General features: G+C 48.4%; 1 protein-coding gene across 1 annotated transcript in view; it reads right to left on the bottom strand.

The window, feature by feature from the left end:
• mnat1 (MNAT1 component of CDK activating kinase) overlaps nt 1-22,669 on the bottom strand; it is a 238,372-nt gene extending 215,703 nt beyond the window's left edge. The window contains exon 1 of the mRNA XM_072491853.1: nt 22,520-22,669. Within this exon, the coding sequence (XP_072347954.1) occupies nt 22,520-22,608 (89 nt within the window). The 5' untranslated portion in view covers nt 22,609-22,669. The remainder of the gene's footprint in view (nt 1-22,519) is intronic.
• Between the last annotated feature and the right edge of the window lie 975 nt (nt 22,670-23,644).

Genomic DNA, 23,644 nt, shown 5'->3' with positions numbered 1-23,644 from the left:
GAATGTGCAACGACGACTACAGGATTCTGACCCTGGCAGTACAACAGATCGAGAGGACGAGTGCCTGGAGTCCGCCTACCGAGTGGGCATCATTACCACACGTGAACATGCCACACCTAACTCATCTTGCATTCAGTCCATCCTCGCTGTGGATTCGGAGGACGAATGGCGTGCGGTGATGCAGTTCAACAGCTGCTCCATCCAGTTCAAGCTGGACACAGGTGCTTCTGCCAACCGCCTCTCACAGGCAGACGTCAAACGCATCAGGAAGCCCGCCAAGGTAATTCCAGCAGCCTGCCAGCTCCTAGACTATAACTGGGGTCCTGCCATCTACTCGTCTCCCGACATCCTCCAACGTGGATCTTCAAGCTGGCATTGACGACATCCTCGCTCAGTATCCAGATGTGTTTGACAGGATGGGCACTTTGCCATATCAGTACAAGATCCTACTGCGACCTGATGCCAAGCCAGTGGTCCATGCACCACGCCAGGTCCCGGCTCCGCTGAAGGAGCACCTGAGGGAACAGCTCAAAGAGTTGCAGCAGCGGGGTATCATTTCCAGGGTAACCGAACCGACTGACTGGGTCAGCTCGATGGTGGTGGTTAAAAAACCCTCTGGAGATCTGCGCATCTGCATTGATCCCAAGGATTCAGCCAGTATATAATGTGTGAACACGAAGCGGGAGGAACTCACCAGTGAGATAGCACATGCGCATTTTTTTACGAAGTTAGATGCGTCACATGGATTCTGACAAATCCAGCTGGATGAGTCCAGCAGAAGGCTCTGCACCTTCAACACACCGTTTGGCAGGTACTGCTATAAACGTATGCCGTTCGGCATCGTCTCGGCATCGGAGATATTTTATCGCATCATGGAGCAGATAATGGAGGGTATCGAAGGGGTTCATTTGTACGTGGACGACGTCATCATATGGTCCATGACCCCCGAGGAGCATGTTTCCCGTCTCCAGCAGGTATTCTGCCGTGTCCTCGCCAATGGCCTGAAGCTGAACAGGGCCAAATGTTGCTTTGGCATGTTGACACTCAAGTTCCTCGGAGACCAGATCTCTCAGCAGGGCGTGTACCCCTACACAGATAAGGTAAAGGCCATCACAGCCATGAAAGTCCCGGAAGAGAAGGCGGCGGTATTGCGCTTCCTAGGCATGGTCAATTTTCTGGGCAAGTTCATTCCAAACATGGCCTCACACACCACGGCACTACGAAACCTAGTGAAGAAGTCCACTGCCTTCGAGTGGAAGGCAGCCCATCAGGCAGAGTGGTTGGAGCTGGTAGCCAAGCTCACCACTGCACCCGTATTGGCATTTTTCGACCCAGACAGGGAAACAAAAATCTCGACAGATGTGAGCCAGGATGGCATCGGTGCGGTCCTGCTGCAACGCGATGACACATCATACTGGGCACCGGTTGCCTACGCATCAAGGGCAATGACGCCCACCGAACAAAAGTATGCACAAATCGAGGAGGGATGCCTGGGCCTTTTCACTGGCATTCTCAAGTTTCACAACTATGTTTATGGCCTGCCGACATTCAGTCGAGACGGATCACACGCCCCTGGTCCACATTATCCACAAGGACATTATTGACATGACGCCTCGGTTGCAGCGCATCCTCCTCAAACTCAGAGGGTACGACTTTGACCTGGTCTACACGCTTGGCAAGGAGCTCATCATTGCCGATACACTGTCCCTCTCCATCATCGTGCCTAGTGAACCACTGAACGTCATCCAGCAAATTGAGTCACAGGTTGAGTCACAGGTGCAGCTGTGTGCTAGCACCCTCCCGGCCTCTGATGAGAAGGTGATTCGTATCCGTGAGGTGACAGCCAAAGACCCCCCTATTGCAGCGTGTTATGCAACACCTAGCCGATGGCTGGCAAAAGGGGCAGTGCCCTCAATTTTTCAATGTAAAGGACAACCTGACGGTGGTTGACCGTATCCTCTTCAAACTGGACCGGATTGTAATTCCACACAAGTCTCCAGAGCTTGGCACTCCGTCAAATCCATGAGGGCCACCTGGGTGTGGAAAAGTACAGGCGCAGAGCCAGGCAGGCTGTCTACTGGCCCGGGATCGGCCAAGACATCGCAAACATGGTCCTTAACTGTGCGACCTGTGGACATCCGGTTGCGGCTATGCCGAGATAGGTCGCACGTTCGGCAGCTCCCGCCAGGAACGGACTTTCGGGCCCTTTAGAGGGGCCCCAACGGCAATTGTTCGACGGCTCCCAGTGTGGGAAGGTGACAGCAAGGTTCTCCCGGCACTGTATGGATTGTACCAGGAGTGGAGCGGTTAAGAAAGTGATTCTGGTGCAGCGGAAAGTGCGAGGGAGGACAAGCAAGATGGCGGCGGGTGGAGGCTAAGCAGCGTGGGCGCAGTGGTCGCAGGAGCAGCAGGAGTTCCTCAAACGCTGCTTTGCGGAGCTGAAGACAGAAATGCTGGCGCCAATGAAGGCGTCGATTGAGAAGCTTGTGGAGACCCAGAAGGCCCAAGGTGCGGCGATCCGGGAGGTGCGGTAAAAAGCCTCGGAGAAAGAGGACGAGATCTTGGGCCTGGCGATGAAGGTGGAGGCACACGAGGCGCTGCACAAGAGGTGGCAGGAAAATTTGAGGACCTGGAGAATAGGTAGAGGAGGAAGAATCTTCGGATTCTGGATCCCCCCCGAAGGAGTGGAGGGGCCCGATGCCAGGGCATGTATGAGCACGATGCTCAATTCGCTGATGGGCGCGGGAGCTTTCCCAAGGCCCCTGGAGCTGGATGGGGCTCATCGGGTCCTGGCAAGGAGACCCAAAGCCAACGCGCCACCAAGGGCTGTAGTGGTGAGATTCCACCGCTTTATGGACAGAGAGTGCATCCTGAAATGGGCCAAAAAAGAACGGAGCAGCAGGTGGGAGAACACGGAGATCCAAATCTACCAGGACTGGAGCGCGGAGGTGGCTAAGAAGAGGGCTGGTTTTAACCAGGCTAAGGCGGTTCTCCATCGGAAGGGGGTGAAGTTCAGGATGCTGCAGCCAGCGTGATTGCAGGCATGGAACTTTATCCAGTCTGAAAATTTGGACTCAAACTGAGGGTTTGACGTGGGGGGGTATTTACTGTGTTTGGGCAATGTTCTTTTTGTTTTGGTGCTGGGTGGGGATGGGTGAATGGATTTGATGTGTGGGCCTTGGGAGAGTGTGGGCGTCGGTGTTGGAGGGGCAGGTCCCTGCGGAGGAAGGGGGGGGGTGGAGGCCCAGGGATGGGGAGTTGGGGTAAGGCCGCAAAAAAGGAGCTGCGCCAGAGGGGGAGGGGCCGGCTCAGACGGAAAGCGTGGGCTTTTTCCCACGTTAGGGAAGGATGGGGGCGGGGCCAGGGGGGAAGGGCGGTGCTGGAGAGGAGCGCTCACTGATTGCCGGGGGGGGGGTTCTCACACTGGGGGGTCGATGGAATGGCGGGAGAGGCCGGGGTCAGCTAGCTTATGGGAGTGTCATGGGGAGCAAAATGGCTTGATGAGGATCTAGTGGGGGGGAGGGGAGGGAGAACTGGGGTGCTGCTGCATTGGCCAAAGGGGAGCTGGAAGTAGGAGAGGTAGTCGGGGCGGGGGTCTGCCGTCTGGGGGACACGTGGCTGGCCTAGAAAAGGAGATGGCTAGTCGGCAGGGGGGGGCGAGTAGTCCCCTGATCCGGCTGATAACTTGGAATGTGAGGGGCCTGAACGGGCCTGTCAAGAGGGCCCAGGTGTTTGCGCACTTAAAGGGACTGAAGGCAGACGTGCTTATGCTCCAGGAGACGCATCTGAAGGTGGCAGATCAGGTTAGGCTGAGAAAGGGATGGGTAGCGCAGGTCTTTCATTCAGGGCTGGATGCGAAGAACAGAAGGGTTGCAATACTGGTGGTGAAGCAGGTGTCGTTCGAGACACTGAATATTGTAGCGGATAAGGGAAGTCGATATGTGATGGTGAGTGGTAGGTTGCAGGGGGTGCGGGTGGTACTGGTGAACGTATATGCCCCGAATTGGGATGATGCCAGATTTATGAAACGCATGCTGGATCGGATTCCGGATCTGTAGGTAGGAAGCTTGATAATGGGACTTTAACACGGTGCTGGACCCAGCACTGGACCGTTCTAGGTCCAGGACGGATAAGAGGCTGGCTGCGGCCAAGGTGCTCAGGGGGTTTATGGACCAGATGGGGGGAGTGGATCCATGGAGGTTTGCCAGGCCGCTGGCCAGGGAATTTTCCTTTTTTTCCCACGTCCATAGAGCCTACTCCCGGATAGATTTTTTCATCTTGAGTAAGGCGCAAATCCCTAAAGTGGGGGGAACGGAATATTCGGCCATAACCATCTCGGACCACACCCCGCATTGGGGGAGCTGGAGTTGGGGGGAGGAGAGGGACCAGCGCCCGCTGTGGCGCCTTGATGTGGGACTGTTGGCGGATGAGGGTGTGTGCGGGCGGGTGCGGGGGTGTATTGAAAGATACTTGGAGGCCAACGACAACGGGGAGGTGCAGGTGGGGGTAGTCTGGGAGGCGGTGGTCAGGGGAGAGCTAATCTCCATTAGGGCCCACAGGGAGAAGAGAGAGAGGAGGGAGAGAGAGAAGTTAGTGGGGGAGATTTTAAGGGTGGACAGGAGTTATGCAGAGGCCCCGAGGAGGGGCTACTTAGGGAGCGACGGAACCTCCAGACGGAATTCGCCTGATGACCACGGGGAAAGCAGAGGCACAGTGGAGGAAAGCGCAAGGGGCGGCGTAAGAGTATGGGGAGAAGGCGAGTCGGATGCTGGCACATCAGCTTCGTAAGAGGGAGGCAGGGAGGGAGATTGGTGGAGTTAGCGATAGAGGGGGGAATACGGTGTGGAGTGCGGTGAGAATAAACGAGGTATTTAGGGACTTCTATGGGGATCTGTACAGGTCTGAGCCCCCAGCGGGGGAGGAGGGGATGCAACGATTCCTAGATCAGCTGAGGTTCCCGAGGGTGGAGGAGGAGCAGGTGGCTGGTTTGGGGGCGCCGATTGGGCTGGAGGAGCTGGTTTATGGATTGGGGAGCATGCAGGCGGGGAAGGCCCCGGGGCCAGATGGGTTCAAGGTTGAATTTTCCAGGAAATACATGGACCTGCTGGGCCCGTTGCTAGTGAGGACTTTTAATCAGGCGAGGGAGATGGGGACTTTGCCCCCGACAATGTCCAGGGCGCTGATTTCTTTGATTTTGAAGCGGGACAAGGGTCCTTTGGAATGTGGGTCGTATAAACCGATCTCGCTCCTCAATGTTGACGCTAGGTTGCTGGCGAAGGTGCCGGCTACAAGAATTGAGGACTGTGTCCCGGGGGTGATTCATGAGGACCAGACGGGATTTGTGAAGGGTAGGCAGCTAAATGCTAATGTGCGGAGGCTCCTCAATGTGATTATGATGCCCTCGGTGGAGGGGGAAGCGGAGGTAGTGGCAGCTATGGACGCGGAGAAGGCCTTTGATCGGGTGGAGTGGGAATATCTTTGGGAAGTGTTGCGGAGGTTTGGGTTGGGGGAGGGGTTAGTCAGTTGGGTCAGGCTGCTATATAGAGCCCATGTGGCGAGTGTGGCTACGAACCGGCGGAAGTCGGAGTACTTTCGGCTGTACCGGGGGACGAGGCAGGGGTGTCCCTTATCCCCCTTGTTGTTTGCACTGGCAATTGAGCTGCTGGCCATGGCACTGAGGGAGTCCAGGAAATGGAGGGGATTGGTTCGGGGGGGGGAGAGAACACCTGGTGTCATTGTATGCCGATGACCTGTTGTTGTATGTTGCGGATCCAGTGGAGGGGATGGCGGAGGTCATGCGGATCCTTAGGGAGTTTGGGGACTTTTCGGGGTATAAACTCAACGTAGGGAAGAGTGAGCTCTTTGTGGTGCATTCAGGGTACCAGGGAAGGGGGATAGATGAGCTATCACTGAAGAGGGCAGAAAGGGGCTTTCGGTACCTGGGGATCCAAGCAGCTAGGAGTTGGGGGGTCCTGCATAAGCTCAATTTGACGCGGTTGGTGGAGCAGATGGAGGAGGATTTTGAAAGATGGGACATGCTACCACTCTCACTAGCGGGTACGGTGCAGTCGATCAAAATGACAGTCCTTCCGAGGTTTAAAACGGGACAAGGATCCATTGCAATGTGCGTCGTATAGACCGATCTCGCTCCTCAATGTTGACGCTAAGTTGCTGGCGAAGGTGCTGGCTACGAGAATTGAGGACTGTGTCCCGGGGGTGATTCAGGAGGACCAGACGGGATTTGTGAAGGGTAGGCAGCTAAATACTAATGTGCGCAGACTCCTCAATGTGATTATGATGCCCTCGGTGGAGGGGGAAGCGGAGGTAGTGGCAGCTATGGACGCGGAGAAGGCCTTTGATCGGGTGGAGTGGGCGTATCTTTGGGAAGTGTTGCGGAGGTTTGGGTTGGGGGAGGGGTTAATCAGTTGGGTCAGGCTGCTATATAGAGCCCTTGTGGCGAGTGTGGCTACGAACCGGCGGAGGTCGGAGTACTTTCAGCTGTACCGGGGGACGAGGCAGGGGTGTCCCTTATCCCCCTTGTTGTTTGCACTGGCAATTGAGCCACTGGCCATGGGCACTGAGGGAGTCCAGGAAATGGAGGGGATTGGCACCAGGCGTCGTTGTATGCCGATGACCTGTTGTTGTATGTTGCGGATCCAGTGGAGGGGATGGCGGAGATCATGCGAATCCTTCGGGCGTTTGGGGACTTTTCAGGGTATAAACTCAACGTAGGGAAGAGTGAGCTCTTTGTGGTGCATTCAGGGGACCAGGGAAGGGGGATAGATGAGCTACCGCTGAAGAGGGCGGAAAGGAGCTTTCGGTACCTGGGGATCCAAGTAGCTAGGAGTTGGGGGGCCTTGCATAAGCTCAATTTGACACGGTTGGTGGAGCAGATGGAGGAGGATTTTGAAAGATGGGATATGCTGCCACTCTCACTCGCGGGTAGGGTGCAGTCGATCAAAATGACGGTCCTTCCGAGGTTTCTCTTTGTGTTCCAGTGCCTTCCCATTTTGATCCCCAAGGCCTTTTTGAAACGGGTAAGCAGGAGCATCATGGGATTTGTGTGGGCGAATAAGACCCCGAGGGTGAAGAGGGTGTTTCTGGAGCGTAGCAGGGACATAGCAGGGCTGGCGCTGCCCAATCTATGTGGCTATTATTGGGCAGCCAATGTGGCGATGATCCGTAAGTGGGTAATGGAGGGAGAGGGGGCGGCGGGAAGAGGCTAGAGATGGCGTCCTGTGTGGGCACGAGCCTGAGGGCGTTCGTGACGGCACCGCTGCCGCTCTCGCCGACAAAGTACACCACGAGTCCGGTGGTGACGGCGACGCTGAAGATCTGGGGGCAGTGGAGGTGACATAGGGGCAAGGTGGGAGCCTCGGTTTGGTCCCCGATTCGGGAGAATCATCGGTTCGTCCCGGGAAGGATGGATGGGGGGTTTCGGAGCTGGCATTGGACAGGGATCAGAAGAATGGGGGACCTGTTCATCGATGGGACGTTTGCGAGCCTAGGGGCGCTGGAGGAGAAGTTTGGGCTACCCCCGGGAAACGCTTTCAGGTACTGCTTCCGGCACATGGGATTCAGGACAGGGTGATTTCGGGTGTATGGACTGGAGAAGGCAAGGTTTCGGCGATTTACCAGGAGCTGCAGGAAGAGGAGGAGGCCTCGGTGGAGGAGTTAAAGGGCAAGTGGGAGGAGGAGCTAGATGAGGGTCTGTGGGCTGATGCCCCGAGTAGGGTTAACATTTCCTCCTCTTGCGCCAGGCTCAGCCTAATACAGTTCAAGGTTACTCACAGAGCGCATATGACAGGGGCGAGGTTGAGTAGGTTCTTTGGGGTGGAGGACAGATGTGGGAGGTGCTCGGGGAGCCCAGCAAATCACATCCATATGTTCTGGGAGTGCCCAGCGCTGGATGGGTTTTGGAGGGGTTTTGCAAGGATTATGTCCAAGGTGGTGAACGCCCGGGTCACGCCGAGCTGGGGATTGGCATTATTTGGGGTATCGGACGAGCCGGGAGTGCAGGAGGCGAAAGATGCCGGTATTCTGGCCTTTGCATCCCTGGTAGCCCGGCGGAGGATTTTGTTCCTGTGGAAAGATGCGAAGCCCCCTAGTGTGGAAGCTTGGATCAATGACATGGCAGCGTTAATCAAGCTGGAGAGGATAAAGTTTGCCTTGCGAGGGTCTGTGCAAGGGTTTTCCAGGCGGTGGCAACCATTCCTAAACTATCTCGCAGAGCGTTAGGAGGAGGTCAGCAGCAGCAGCAGCCCAGGGGCAGGGGGGGGGGGGGGGGGGGGGGGGTTCTTTTGGGGTGGCGTTTGGGTTAAGGTGGGGGGTTTCCCTATTTGTGTTTTCTACTGTTATGTGGGGGGTTATTATATTTGGGGGAAATCCAATGTAAATTTCTGCTTGTTGTGTTTTTGTTTCTTTTTCTTGTTTGGGGGGGGGTGGTTGTTGAAAAGTTGTTGACAATTTTGAATAAATATATTTTCAACAAAACAAACTGTGACCTGTCAATGCTTCCAGCCAGCGCAGAGTAAGGAGGCACTTCAGCAGCATGAAATCGAAACCTCTCCGTGATCCAAGGTTGGCATCGACCTCTTTCATGCAAATGGTTGCGATTACGTGTTAATCATTGATGACTTTTCCAATTATCCTGAAGTCGTGAAGCTCTCAGACCTCACATCTCAGACCGTCATCAAGGCCTGTAAGGAGACATTCTCCAGACATGGTATCCCACTTACTGTCATGAGTGACAATGGCCCATGCTTCAGCAGCCATGAATGTTCTCTGTTTGCCCAGTCGTATCAGTTCAAACACGTCACTCTCAGCCCACACTATCCGCAGTCAAACGGAAAAGTTGGGAAAGGGTGCACATAGTGAAGCAGCTCATCTGCAAGGCCGTGGATTCTGCGCCTGACATTCACCTTGCGCTGCTTGCGTACAGGGTGACCCCACTGTCCATTGGCATGTCGCCTGCTCAACTCCTGATGAACAGGTACCTGCGAACGACACTTCCAGCCATACACGTGCCCAACTTGGATCACCTCCCAGTGCTGCACAAGGTGCAGCAACTCCGAGACCGGCAAAAACAGGGCTATGATGCTCATGCCACCGATTTGCCCGTGTTCTCCCCGTCAGACACTGTTCGGGTCAAGATCCCTGATGGAGGTTGGTCATCTCCAGCTGTCGTTGGAGGCCGACCCCCGCTCGTATGTTGTGCGCCTGGCTGATGGTTCTGTTGTGCGACAAAACAGACGGGCACTGCGCAAGGTTGCCTGCCCGCAACCACATTCTTCTCCGTTTCCTTCGGTTGTTTTGCCACCTCCTGATACCTCGACTCACGAGGCCACCAGTCAGGCTTCACTCCCGCCCATCAAGGCGCTGTCGTCCCCACCACCACATCTCCGGCAGTCGACCAGGATCAGGCGCAAGCCACAGAGACGGGACTTATGAACAAAGACGCAAAGAGTAGTGAGGCCGTGGAATGCCCTACCTGCTACAGTAGTGAACTCGCCAACATTGAGGGCATTTAAAAGTTTATTGGATAAACATATGGATGATAATGGCATAGTGTAGGTTAGATGGCTTTTGTTTCGGTGCAACATCGTGGGCCGAAGGGCCTGTACTGCGCTGTATCGTTCTATGTTCTATGTTCTATAACATTTGTTCTGTTTGCTATGTTCTGTGTTCTCGCATTAGACAGCTGTTTTCACATGTACATATGTTCACATCCATTGTATGTATATATGTTAATATTGGCCTATTCTTGTAAATACGTTCACATATGTCATCCAAACATTAAAAAAAGGAAGATGTCATGATATGCAGACACACACATAATGATATGCAGACAAGCAGCTAATGGACACAGAGAACAGGACATGACCAATAAGCAGGCAGGACACTCAGGGGTGGGATCTGACTTTAAAAGACACGAGGCACTCGCACTCCGCCTTTTTCCACTGATGAACATCTAGAGAGTCAGTCAAGGGTGTTGTTACAATCTCACACCTCCACCACGTGGCGAAGAGCTAGTCTGGTTCAGTCAGGCAGAGTAACCACACTTAAGTTAGCATAGAGTCAAATTCACAGAGAACTGTGCTAATAGTTCAATAAACCTGATTGAACTAACTTCAAGGTCTGGAGTATCTTCCTGATCTAAGCTGCATCCAGTTGCAGCCAGTGTTAGACCAGTGTACCTAACACGACAGGAATAAAGGGAATATTACACTGGACAACAAACTAGAAAGCAGATTAGATTGGAAGGTCCATGTTGATAAAATATCATTGTTACAAACATGACACGCCAAATGGCCCATTTCAGTGTAGTAACATTCTATCATTACTATCAGTCTATTGGACCTGCCTCCTCAAATCTATCTACCCACTGTATACAAAGGTTCCGAAACAGTGAGCATGGACAGGATGTAGGCAATTACATCACATGATGCTGAGCCACTCGGAATGGGAAAAACACTGTTTTGGTTACTGAACCATGTTCTATGTGCTAATCTCAGCAGAGGCAACAATTACCCCAACATAAGGAGCTGAAGAAGGAAAATCAATCCATCAGGCAGTATCTCTAATTCAGGATTAGCCATTAATGGTGGAATCTCAGAGAAAGGGAGGGAGCCAGGATTGGATGAAGTAAGTCTGGTGATTCCAATGACCAAAACGTACACCAACATTCACTGTTCAAGTTCAAATATGAGGAATATTTATTTAGGCAAGGCAGCATAGGGTTATCACCCATAAAATTGTACATCACCATGAGTTACAGTCCACTCAATCATTTGAAAATGCTTCTGCTCTTAAAAAACTAAATGATCTAACCACCTGAAATACGCAATGTAATTGTTTTTCAAAACCTGAATGTGAATGACACCACCAAGGTTAGTGCCCATCCCAAGTTATCTTGAGAAAGTGGGAACACTAAATCCTCCTGTGGAACCACTTCGGCCCTTGAAGATGTTGGTGTTCTGACTGAGTTATCAAGTGGAAAATACCATCACTCTGACCCAGTGACCATGGAGGAAGCAATAACGACAGGATGGCAAGTGATTTGGAAGTGATGGTATTTTAATAACATTTCTAATTTCACTTTTCTTGCTGGTAGAGGTTGCAGAGGAAGGAAGTGTTGTTGAAATTACATTGATAGTTGCTGCTATGTATGCTGTACTGAACATCAAACATACCGCAGCCATGGTGCAATAGTGATGGAGAGTGGACATTGAATCCAATTACACTAGTACCAATCAAGCAAATCATTCTTATCCTAAATGGTATCGAAATACTGGAGCACTGTTGCAGCTGTATTCACAAGTGAGAGGTGAGCATTGTTATGGGCCAGGGTTTAGAGAACCCCAAAGTGTATCATGGAGTTCACCTGACCCACAACTTTTAATAAATTGTAGTTATGCGGAACACACTGGCTTACTCTGCAGGTGTGATGCAATAGAAATCTACAGTACTTTGTAATTAAAACAATGTTTATTTATGAAGCCAGTTAACACTTTATAAACCCAGTAAACATCTTTACAACTATCAACACCAATAAATCCCCAAAGAATACAGTACGCTATAAGTAACTCTTAATCTTTCCTTGCACCATCCATAAGACACAAAAAGAACCCTTTTTACAGAAAGACATCAGGTTTAACTTTTTTACTGAGAACAGTTACCACTTTGGAATCACCAAATGAACATTATTTAGCTTGTAGAGATTCATACACATCTTGCTGTGATTGCAGCTTTTCCAAATCTAAAACGAAACTAAACACACCCTATAACTGCAAGCCCAAAGCGAAAGTAAAAGCAGACAGACAGCCCAACTCCATCCACACTCTGACATCACTGATAAATACCCATTTCTTAAAGGTACATCCACTACAGATATTTTTCTAAACACCCATTTTTTTTTTTTATTTTTTTTTTTAAAAGGTACTTTCACATGACACCTCCCCCCAAGAATAAAAATAAACCATCAACTTCAAGATGGTTTTATTTTTCACCTTTTCACTTTCCTTTAAGAAATATGGACAGTGAATATACATTTCTTTTTTAACAAAACAAAATATGCAACATTTAATAATAACATAGTCCATTTTTGTTCTTCTTCCTCCAACTGGAATCCTTCTAGACGATAGTCTCTTTGGACAAGAAGATCTCTGCACGATCCATCCATTTCTCTACGCCACGGTATTTCTCTTTAAGGTCAGATACTTCAGTTCAATCTGATCACAAAGTCCCTTGTAATTCTCCAACAGAGGAGCATTGGTTATGACAGCTTTCAGGCAGTCAAATGCCTGTTGAAACTCTGTTGTCCACTGACATTTTTGACTTTTCTACAGCAAGTCCATCAGCGGAGCAACCACGTTGCAAATATTTGGCACAAATGTTCGATCAAATCCACTGATGCCAAGAAATCGCATTATTTCCCTTCGTGGCGAGGGTATTAGAAACTCCCCAATAATTGTTGTTTTCACATCCCATGTGACCATTCGACCCTGTCCAATTGTATGGCCAAGGAAAGTGACTTGGGCTTTTCCAAATTCACTTTTGGCTAGGTTTACCACCAAACCACCTCCTGAAGTTGATCGAATAACTCCATCAGATGCTTTAAATGTTCTTTCCATGTCTGGCTGAAAATTACCAGATCGTCAATGTATACCGCACAATGGGGTAATCCTGAAACAACTTTGTTAGTTAACTGTTGAAATGTGGCTGGGGCGTTTTTCATGCCAAATGGCATAACTTTGAATTAGAATGTACCATCTGGAGTCACAAAAGCTGAGATCGCCTTCACCCTTTTGGATAAAGGTACCTTTAAGAAAATCCAGTTTGAAAATAAAAGCTGATTGTCCCACTTTCTCAATGCAATCCTCCAAATGGGGGATAGGATAAGAGTCCATTCTTGTAACTGCATTAACCTTTCTATAGTCCACACATAACCGTTGGGTACTGTCTGGTTTAGGTACCATCACTATGGGTGAGCTCCATTGGCTGCAACCCACTTCAATTATGCCATTTTTTAGCATACTCTCAATTTCTTTGTTAACCTGTGCCAATTTTAAAGGGTTAAGTCCATATGGATGTTGTTTGATTGGAACAGCACTTCCCACATCTACATCATGTATAGTCATTTTAGTCCTTCCAATTTATCTCCACAAACTTGCCCATGTGATTCTTTCAGGTCAGTCCGTTTTCCTCTGGATAATCGTGACAATAAGCCCTCAACATTGTCTTTAATGTCTGATGCCACCTTTCTAACGCTCCCTGCGATTCTGGATGGTACACAGTTGATTTAAATGGTTTTATTCCTAATCTACCCATAACTTCTTTGAATAACCTTGAGGTAAAATGTGATCCTTGAACCGATTGTATTTCTGTGGGTAGTCCATATCTAGTAAAGAATTTAAGTAACTCCTCCACAATCCTTTTAGTTGTAATACTGCATACTGGAATGGCCTCTGGAAACCGAGTAGACACATCCATTATAGTCAAAAGATATTGATTCCCACTTTTTGTTTTAGGAAGCGGTCCTAAGCAATCAATTAGGACCCTTGTAAAAGGTTCCTCAGATGCTGGAATGGGTATTAAGGACACCGGTTTTATCACTGCTTGAGGTTTCCCGATCACTTGATATGTGTGACATGATCGACAAAATTTAACTACATCTTTATGTAGTCCAGGCCAATAAAAATATGTTTGTATTTTAGCTTGAGTTTTCCTTACTCCCAAATGACCTCCCATTGGCACCTCATGTGCTACTCGCAACACCTCCTTTCTATACCCTACCGGCAATACTACTTGATGAACTTCTGCCCACTTTTCATCTGCCTGCATATGTAAAGGTCTCCATTTTCTCATCAAGACATCATTTTTACTGTAATAACACTCCGGTATACACTCAGATTCCTCTTCTGTGTATGCTTTCTGATACATCTGTTTTATTTCTACATCTTTCTGTTGTAACTCCGCCAATTTTCCTGAACTAAAAATATCAGCCTCATCCTCCATCTGTTCTTGTTCTTTTTAAAATAAATTTAGAGTACCCAATTAATTTTTTCCAATTAAGGGGCAATTTAGCGTGTTCAATCCACCTACTTTACACATCTTTGGGTAACCCACGCAAACACGGGGAGAATGTGCAAACTCCACACGGACAGTGAACCAGAGCCGGGATCGAACCTGGGACCTCGGCGCCGTGAGACTGCAGTGCTACCACTTCGCCACCATGCTGCCCTTTCTTGTTCTTTTTCAACCATCTGATCAAACATCGTTTCTGATAATTGCACTTCAACTTTATCGTCACTCTTTGATTTCTCCTCTTGTCTTAACCTGTGACTTTGCCACCTTGTACTATACAATCCGAAAAAATCCCAGGATATTCGTCCTTCAACACTTCAGTTGTCTGATTTTCCACTGGCTTATTAACCACATAGGCATCACTCCCACCTGCGATCCAGCTATGTCATTACCCAAGATAAACTGTATTCCTGGACAAGATAGTTTCTCTATTAATGGCTTAGATAGGGTGGACGTAGGGAAGTTGTTTCCAATAGCAGGGGAGACTAGGACCCGGGGGCACAGCCTTAGAATAAAAGGGAGTCACTTTAGAACAGAGATGAGGAGAAATTTCTTCAGCCAGAGAGTGGTGGGTCTGTGGAATTCATTGCCACAGAGGGCGGTGGAGGCCGGGACGTTGAGTGTCTTTAAGACAGAAGTTGATAAATTCTTGATTTCTCGAGGAATTAAGGGCTATGGAGAGAGCGCGGGTAAATGGAGTTGAAATCAGCCATGATTGAATGCTGGAGTGGACTCGATGGGCCGAATGGCCTTACTTCCGCTACTATGTCTTATGGTCTATTATTCCTACTACCACTTCACCACTCTTCACTGGACTTTCCAACCTTACATTATATAATGGAACACTACTCTTCTCACCCTGAATTCCACATATTACCACCTTTTCTGGCAACATTCTTCCCAAACTATATAACTCCTCATCTCTTACCATTAAAGATTGACTAGCTCCAGTATCTCTTAAAATTGTGACTTCTTTACCTGCTCCTTCTGGTATACATGTGTAAACTTTACCCACACAAGTAAATTCTTTAAAGACATCTGGCACCTTCTTATCAATCACTTCTTGATCAGGCTGTACAACCTTTTGCACCTCCTTCGCTTCACTTGGGCTTTCCTTTAACACTTTAACAAACCCCACTGTCTTATCCTGTTTTACCACATCAGCCTCCCCAGTGCTTTTCTTCAACCACCAACACTGTGACTTTACATGGCCTAGTTTATTACAGTGAAAACATTTGAAACTTTTCATGGCTCTTCCACACTCCTGGATTTCCTTTTTAGTCTGAGGTACACTCTCCTTATTATCTCCCATCAGATCTCCTTTAACTTTACCACTTGAGTATTTCTCATATCCCCAGTTTCTATCCCTTTCAGGCTGAAACTGATGTTGGAAACCAAGCTTTGATTTATGAGCTAATTCATAATCATCTGCCATTTCTGCTGCTAATCTCGCAGTTTTAACCCTCTGCTCGTCCACATGAGTTCTCACTACATCAGGAATTGAAGTTTTAAATTCCTCCAAAAGTATAATTTCTCTGAGAGCTTCATACGTTTGGTCTATTTTCAAAGCACTTAGCCACCTATCAAAATTATTCTGTTTGATCCTTTCAAACTCCGTGTATGTTTGACCAGGTTCTTTCCTTAAATTTCTAAACCTTTGTCTGTAGTGTTCAGGCACTAGTTCATATGCATCCAAAATTGATTTTTTTTTTCACCTCCTCATACGTCCCAGATACCTCTTCCGATAGTGATGCAAACACTTCACTAGCCCTACCTACCAGCTTTGTTTGAATCAGTAATACCCACATGTCCGGTGGCCATTTCATTTGTTTAGCCACCTTCTCAAATGAAATGAAAAAAGTTTCTACCTCCTTCTCATCAAACCTTGGCAATGCTTGGATATATTTAAATAGATCCCCACCAAGCCCCCCTATGACGCTCTTTCTCACTATCCTCATCACTGTCATCCAACTGTACATTTCCCTTTACGTCCACCAATTTTAACTGACTATCGTGTTTCATGGCCATTTTCTGAAGTTCAAACTCTCTCTCTTTATTTTTTTCTCCGATCTTTATCTCCCTTTCTCTTTCTTTTGTTCTGCTCGGGCTATTCTTTCTGTTTTCCTTTCTTCTCTCTCTTTTTCCTCTCTATCTCTTTCATAGTCAAGCTTCTTTAATTCTTTCTCATGTTCCATTTGTTTAATTTATAACTGAACTTTTGCCATTTCCAATGAGTCAGACTGTATCTCAGGCAATTTCAAATGCTTAGCCACTGCCATAATTACCTCATCTTTTCGCATTTTGTCTGGTAATGTTAACTGCAATGTTTTTGCCAACTCTAAAAGCATGTTTTTAGTCTCTGCCCGTAAGGTACTGCATGAGGCCGTCACCACCCCAAAAACCTCAGAGCCTCTGAAAGAGCCATTGTCCACAACACACTTCCTACTTAAACTGAAATACCACACCTGAAAAGCAACCACAATATGCTCACCCCTCACTGTCTTTAAGTTCACTAAGCCAATCCAACAGATAGACTTTTAACCCCCTCAAGCCCCCAATTTGTAATGGGCCAGGGTTTAGAGAACCCCAAAGTGTATCACGGAGTTCACCTGACCCACAACTTTTAATAGATTGTGGTAATGGGGAACACATCATTCTGTTGCATCACACCTACTCTGCAGGTATGATGCAACAGAAATCTACAGTACTTTTAAATTAAAACAATGTTTATTTATGAAACCAGTTAACACTTTATAAACCCACAATAAACATCTTAACAACTATCAACACCATTAAATTCCAAAGAATACAGTATGGTAGAACTCCTAATCTTTCCTTGCAACATCCATAAGACACAAAAAGAACCCTTTTTACAGAAAGACATCATGTTCAACTTCTTTAAGGAGAACAGTTACCACTTTGAAATCACCAAATGAACATTCTTTACCAAATGAGATTCATACATATCTTGCTGTGATTGCAGCTTTTCCAAATCTAAAAAACTAAACACACCCTGTAGCTACAAGCCCAAAGCGAACGTAAAAGCAGAGACAGCCCAGCTCCACCCACACTCTGACATCACTGATAAACACCCAATTCTTAAAGGTACATCCACTACAGATAGTTTTCTAAACACCCATTTCTTAAAGGTACTCTCACATGACAGCATTCTACCACACTCCATATGCTTGCCTTGTAAATAAGAGAGAGATTCTGGTGGAGAGCGAGTCAGGAAATGAAACTATTATTACAAGGTATTCTGTCTTGTAGATGTCTCTCGTACAGTTCAGTTCAATTCTGGTCAATGTTGACTCCCAGAAGTCAATTTGGGGGAACTTGGCAATGATAGTGTCATTGAAGGTCAGGGTAGACGACTCACATCTCTCTTCAAGGTGGTCACTGCCTGCAATTATCTAGTGCAAATGTTACCATCAATAAGTAGGTTAACGGTCAATTAGTGTAATTCGATGGCATTATTGATGTCACTTTTCATGAAGATTGGGAATAGGCAGCAACTTGCAGTGTTGATTTTCCTTATTCTTTGTACCTAAGACAGGCCTCTGTCATAGCTCACTGGAAACCCTTTAGCATTTACAGATAGGATGCCATCAGTGCCTGTAGTCTTTGCAATGCCTAAAATGCTCAGTCACTTAATGTTCAGTGATCCAAAGTGGGTGGGTGCTGGTATCTAAATGGTACAGACCTTAGCACTTTGCCTAATGATCACATAGGATCTGTGGCACAGAAACAGGCCATTTGGGCCAGCCTGTCCATGTGGATGTTTCTGCTCCACTCAAACCTAAATGCGTGGCATTGTTTCAGCTCTTCTCTTTCACTCATTTGGGCTCAGTCATGCTGGAGAATGAGGAAGGCTCATGGAGCTTGGGCTGGGTTACAGTACCCATTACAAGTTAGGTTATCCACTATAATCCTGAACTAAAGTGCCAGGCATGGAGATAATACAGAAATCAGGGAATTTAGATTGGGGGGGAAGAGAGAGAGAGAGAGAGAGAGAGAGAGAGAGAGAGAGAGAGAGAGAGAGAGAGAGAGAGAGAGAGAGAGAGAGAGAGAAGATTCAGGGCATGATTCTCCCCAAAACTTTCTAAGTTAATTTGTGGTAAGTTTTTCCAGGGAGTTTCCCGCCGGCTCTGCCGGCGAGTCCCCCACCACTATTCAATGTCACTTAGTCACTTTTCTGGTCTCTGGGGAGTCTCTCACCAGTTTAGCCCACACTTCGAATTTTGTTTAGCTGAACTCAGAGATCGGGCCGCCATTTTGAAAGGATGTCCCGATCTCTAAATGAGCTTGTGGGTCCCCCACACCTCGCACCCATGGGCAATGTCACCCCCCACAAACATTGCCCACAACCCCACACCCCCCAAGTGAGAACACCCGCCCACCCCAAGCCGCCTTACAGCACCCCTTCCCTTCTAGGACCTCCACCATCACCCATCCAACCTCCCGGAGGCCCCTACTTACCTGCCCTGCACTCCCCTACCATTCAAACCGCCCCCCCACCCTCATTTCATCGGCATGGCCCCCCCCTCGCCTCTTGGCAGTGCCACCCTGGCAGTCGGGCACCCTTGCACTGCCACCCTGGCACCCAGGCAGTGCTCCTGCTGGCTTGGCAGTGCCATCTGGGCAGTGCCAAGGTGCCCGCGTTCCAGGAGGAGGGCCAGGGAACCACTCTGCACTTACCCTGACCAGCCTGAGAGCCCCCAGGTGTCGTTCTGCGTGGTCCACGTTTGTGTGGACCAGCACTGATCGGCGCCCAGCTGCATCCTCGCTGGGGAGGGCGAAGAATCTAAGAAGGCTGGTGGATCCCGCGCTGGTACGTCGTAAGTAGGTTGATGACCTACTTCTGCGAGCGTAATTCGGTCTTCCCCATTTGGGGCGTGGTTCCAACCCTGACGGCTTGCGGGATTTCAGAGAATCCCAGGAGGCGAGGAGCTTGTCGGGTGGCTCGCTGGGGGCCTTTCTTGGCATTCTCTAGTCGCATCGCGCTCAAGCGAGAGAAATTGGCTGGAAAATCGCGCCCTCAGACTGCCCGAATTAAGCAGCCCTGGATTCTGACTATTCTAAAACACATGCCAAGGGAAAAGGAGACAAACCAAGTATAAGATAAAATGTGGTGTCAACATAATTTCTGTGGAAGGAATGATGAACCGATAATCTTTGGAATGAGAAAAGGTCTCTTAAGAGAGAGTTCAGGAAATATGTACAAGAACTGAAATTATCCTAATACATCAAAATTTATAATCTACTATAATCTACTGAAACCAAGAAACATAAAATACCTAGATCATTAAAGTATTGAGCCACGTAGAATTCAATGATAAATGTATTTCCGATTAAACCTCAAATCTGAAACTGATTAAACAAGATAATCTTGGGGCATTCACATTTACCAACATTGTACCAATAAGTTTTGATTTTAGTATGTTGAATGGATTAGCACTTTAAGAAACTGCAACAAAAAAATTAACATTACATCGAGGATAGTTTTGGTTTTTCATGCTTCATACAGATAAGTTCCCAATAAAACACCATAAATGGACTTCAAGCGTGACATGGTGATATTACAGTTTGATTTCCTGCATCAGCTATACTTGCAAGCAGCTTTGGTCAGCTCTCGTGTCTTCTAGAAACTCTAAGCAATACCATCATCCTAACTTGTTTCAATTAGGGGGCTCTTACAAGAATTCAGCCATGTTTATATGGGTGAGACCCACGCAGACATGGGAAAATGTGCAAACTTCACATGGACAGTGACCCAGGGCCAAAATCGAACCAGGGTCCTGAGCGCTGTGAGGCAGCAGTGCTGACCACCGTGCCGCCATGGTCCAGTTTGTATTAAAAAAACTCAACAAAACTCAGTTTGTCCATGGGTCTAGAGTCAGCTACAGGAAAAGAACACAACTTGATAAATTCAAGTAACGGACTCAGGGAAGCTGCTTTCCAAGAATTCAAAATGAATAGCTCCCATATAAAATGTGATGCCAAAAAGGCTGACATGTACATCATGTGGTTACGGCACTGAAGGAGGACAATTGACCCATCGTATCTGCGCTGGCTCTCAGAATGAGCAACTCACCTACTGCCATTGCTCCGTGGGGTGGGGGAGCTAGGTTGGGGAGTGTGGATGCATAGGGTGAATTTGATGTCCTTGTGTGTGAGGATGAGTTGATTCAGTTTAAGGTGGTGCATCGGGTGCATCTGGCGGCCTGGCTGGGGGACCTGTATGACTTTCTCCGGCTGAAAAAGATTAAGGGCGCGATTCTCCGGCCTTGTTGCACTCTCGCTCGAGTGAAATGAGTCCGGTGAATAGCGGGAGAGGCCAAAGATGAGAACTGCGCCAGATGCCCCACCAACCACCCATAACTCCCGTCAACTGCCGAGGCCTCTGGCTGTGCGGCTGAAGGTTATTGCTAACAGGGAATTGGAATCGTGGTTAAGTGAGCACTTCACACAAACCAAGTAGATTCCAGTGGGTAGGTGGGCCATGTAGATGTGGGAGTCATTGCCCAGCATCCCAATCACACCTTGATGCATGGACACTGTGCCTGAAAACTGTGTAACCCTAACACCCCACACAGCAGCTGACATCTGAACACCCAGGGGAGGGGTCAAAGCTCCGGGTGGGTGAATGCCACGGGGAGGGGAGGATGCCTGGAGAGAAGGGCCATGGGTTCGGAGGTTGGCCCGTACTGAGGAAGAAACTGACAGAGGCATCATGCTGGTTGTGGCACAAGGGTGTTTATTGTGTGTAACAATTCCCCACTCTGCCGATGGCGCCCCCACCCACTACCTACCCCCACCCACCCCCCACCCCCTCCCCCGGTGCCCTCAGTGGTCCTCAATGTGTTTTGTCTTTCTAGCTCTACAGCTACGTTTAGATGTGTCCCCAGGATGCACATCAGAGATGGAGGCAGCCAGCTGCTTACCACTTCCTGTGGCCTTTAATCATCCTGGCGGTGTCCTCTGGGGCCGGAGGGCTCCGGCTCACCGGTTGGCGGCACATGCACAGCTGTGCCACCCTGTCCCGTGTGCTGACTTCGAGACGCAGCCTGGTCAGATCTGCATTCCCGAATCTTGGGGCCGGTCTCCTGGGTGCCATTGTTGCAAGCTGGCTTGGGGTTGGCTGTGCAAGTGCTGTTTGACCTTGTTAGGAGGGTAGGCTGGCGATCACGATGGCAGCGAATCGGCTGGCAAGCCTTCATTTGTGGTGAGAAGCCCTTGGGGCCTAATTAAGTGGACCAATTAAAGTTGACTAGCGTTGCCGGCCTCGCTGGGCAGGGCGCCAGGAAGCTCGCAGCAGTTCCCGCTCGCTACCACACTTAGAAATCTTTCCGGAGAATCGCACCCAAGTTCAAATTGAGGGGATAAGCGGAGGGCTTTGAGACACGGTGGGGTTTCGAGATAGGGTGCTCTTTCAGAGGGTCAGTACTGAATTGATGGGCCAAATGGCCTCCTTGTGCACTGTAGGGATTCTATGATTCTGGGCACCACATCTTAACACCGATATATTGGCCTTGGAGGGGGTGCAACTTAGGTTTACAAAAATGATACCGAGATTCTAAGGGTTAAGTTACGAGGGGAGATTAAATGAGGCCTGTTTTCGCTCGGGTGATCTGATTGAAGTCTGGAAAAGTCAGGGTAGATAAAGATAAACTATTTGCACTGGTTAGACATTTTAAAACTGGCATAGTCTAAACATTAGGGCCAGGCCACTTAGGAGAGATGTTAAGAAGCACTTCTTCACACAAAGGGTGATAGAGGTTTGGAACTTTCACCCACAAACAACAGTTGTTAATTTCAAATCTGAGATGGGTAGATTTTTGTTAAGCAAGGATATTAAGGGATATGGGCCAAAGGTGTTAGGCCAGATCAGCCATGATCTCACTGAATGGTGGGACAGGCTTGAGGGGCTGAATGACCTACTCCTGTTCCTACCAAAATTAATCATTTCACATCTCTCTGCATTGAAATACAGTCCGTTTATTTGTTTGGGTGGAAATTCCAATAAACCCCGAAATGCTGGAAACACTTAATGATATTCTCCAACAGCTGAAAAGAGAAGACTGCTCTGCTGCGTTTTGAAACGCTCATGTAATTACAGACTTGCAATTTCACGTCTTGTTTTACATTTCCACTACCGCGTGTTTCTTTCTGCTGCTTTATTTGTGTGGAGGCTGAATTCAGTTGACAAGCTGTACTTACTGATGTTAGTTCAGGTACCGGGCACAGGCTGAACATATGCTTCAAACCTCCAGCAAACGGGGGGGGGGGGGGGGGAAGAGATGTTGTTAGAAAATAGAAAAGGCTACGGTCCACATTCATGAATGCATCACCTAATTTGCAATGTACAAGGAGAAAGCACACAAGGCTCCCATAACGCGCCCCATATGTCCTAAGGGGATAATAGGTCACTCACAGCGTGTGTCCGCACACATTCACCATCAGCTTGAGTGAAGGGTTGCGGTATTTCGTAGTTTTACAGCGAGGACATCCCTGATCATCCATCCTGACAGCTCCCTTGGAAACGGCGCAACCACCGCCCGGCTCCGACAGCAACACTCGACACTGCACAAACGGTCCGCCTTTGCTGAGCAGGCGGAAGACAAGTGACAGAACACCGCGCGCGAGGCGGGCTGCAACGGCAATGAGAACCTGGCCCGGATGGACACCTGCGAACTGTCATCTCGCAAATTCCCAGTTGCTGAGTTACACCAGACACAGATTTCCTATTGAAGAATAAACCCTGATTTTATTTTGTCTTTATTAATTCATCCAGTGCGGTTTAGATCTGCCTATATGCAACCATCATTTGTTTCATGTGTGTGCGTTGTTTTTACTGTGCAGTGGCCATCAGCTGAATAAATACAAACATCTTATTGAATGCTTATTGAATGTTTGTATACTAAAAAGAGGTTCGTCCTGTGCTGCCAGGCTTGTCCGAATATTTAATTAAACCAATTCAAATCTACATTTGTACATTTCCTGCAGCTGTCCAATTTAAAATCACTTTTAGAACAACATACAGGGGATAGGATCTCTCCACTGTCGAAGGAGGCCATTCAGCCCGTCGACTCTGCACCGACCCTCCAAAAGAGCACTCCCCCTAGCCCACTGCTCCCCTGCCCTATGCCTGTAACCCCACACATTGATCATCGCCAATCCACTCAACCAGTACATCTTTGGACTGTGGGAGGAAACCAGAGCACCCCCGGAGGAAACCCACACAGACACGGGGAGAATGTGCAAACTCCACACAGTCACCTAAGGCCAGAATCAAATCCAGGTCCTTGGCACTGAGGCAGCAGTGCTAACCACTGTGCCATCATGCTGCCCATTAAGAAATTGGAGTTGATAAAGGGATACATTAATAAAGGGATACATTTTGTTTGATTAAAGTATGTGTTTATTTGTATCTATGAGACTATTATGTTGGATTATTTATTTCCACTTCATAAATAGCACCAGTTGGTTACTGCAAAATTTCCATATCAGTATACACAGAATGAATAATTTGCATAGATACACTTCTTTCCACAAACTT

Source organism: Scyliorhinus torazame, chromosome 2, assembly GCF_047496885.1.
Source record: "Scyliorhinus torazame isolate Kashiwa2021f chromosome 2, sScyTor2.1, whole genome shotgun sequence".
Lineage (NCBI taxonomy): Eukaryota > Metazoa > Chordata > Chondrichthyes > Carcharhiniformes > Scyliorhinidae > Scyliorhinus > Scyliorhinus torazame.
Note: the sequence above shows the minus strand (reverse complement) of the source record. Positions and strands in the feature narration are given on the sequence as shown.